The sequence below is a fragment of the Eimeria mitis genome, genomic scaffold (assembly GCF_000499745.2).
Source record: "Eimeria mitis Houghton genomic scaffold, Emh_scaff611, whole genome shotgun sequence".
Lineage (NCBI taxonomy): Eukaryota > Apicomplexa > Conoidasida > Eucoccidiorida > Eimeriidae > Eimeria > Eimeria mitis.
The window spans coordinates 5552-5910 of NW_013574320.1; the positions used below are offsets into that span (position 1 = coordinate 5552).

At 52.6% G+C, this 359-nt stretch overlaps 1 protein-coding gene across 1 annotated transcript in view; it reads right to left on the reverse strand.

The window, feature by feature from the left end:
* EMH_0017650 (uncharacterized protein) overlaps window positions 1-57 on the reverse strand; it is a gene marked incomplete at both ends in the record, with an annotated part of 1395 nt that extends 1338 nt beyond the window's left edge. Inside the window, one exon of the mRNA XM_013500972.1 lies at window positions 1-57. Coding sequence (XP_013356426.1) covers window positions 1-57 — 57 coding nt within the window.
* Window positions 58-359: the final 302 nt, after the last annotated feature.

The following is a 359-nucleotide window of genomic DNA, read 5'->3' on the forward strand; positions in this document are numbered from 1 at the left end:
TGTCGATACACCCGGATATATAACATTCAGTAAAGAAGAGATAGATGGGGGCCCCATGCTAGCAGCAGCATTTCCTTCTTATTGTTCTTTTGCTGCTTTCTTTGATCCTATTGATGTCAGTGCACCTGCTGCTGCTGCTGCTGCTGCTGCTGCTGCTGCTGCTGATAGGGGTACACCCGTAGAGAGAAAACCTGCTGCTGCTGCTGCTGCTGTGCCTGCTGCTGCAACAGCTGCTGCTGCTGCTGCTGCAACAGCAGCTGCTGAGATACAGCAACTCGTACAGAGGGTCAGACAAGAAGGGATTTGCTACCGCAGACAGCAACAGGAAGAGAGGAAGCAGAAGCTGCAGCAGCAGCAGC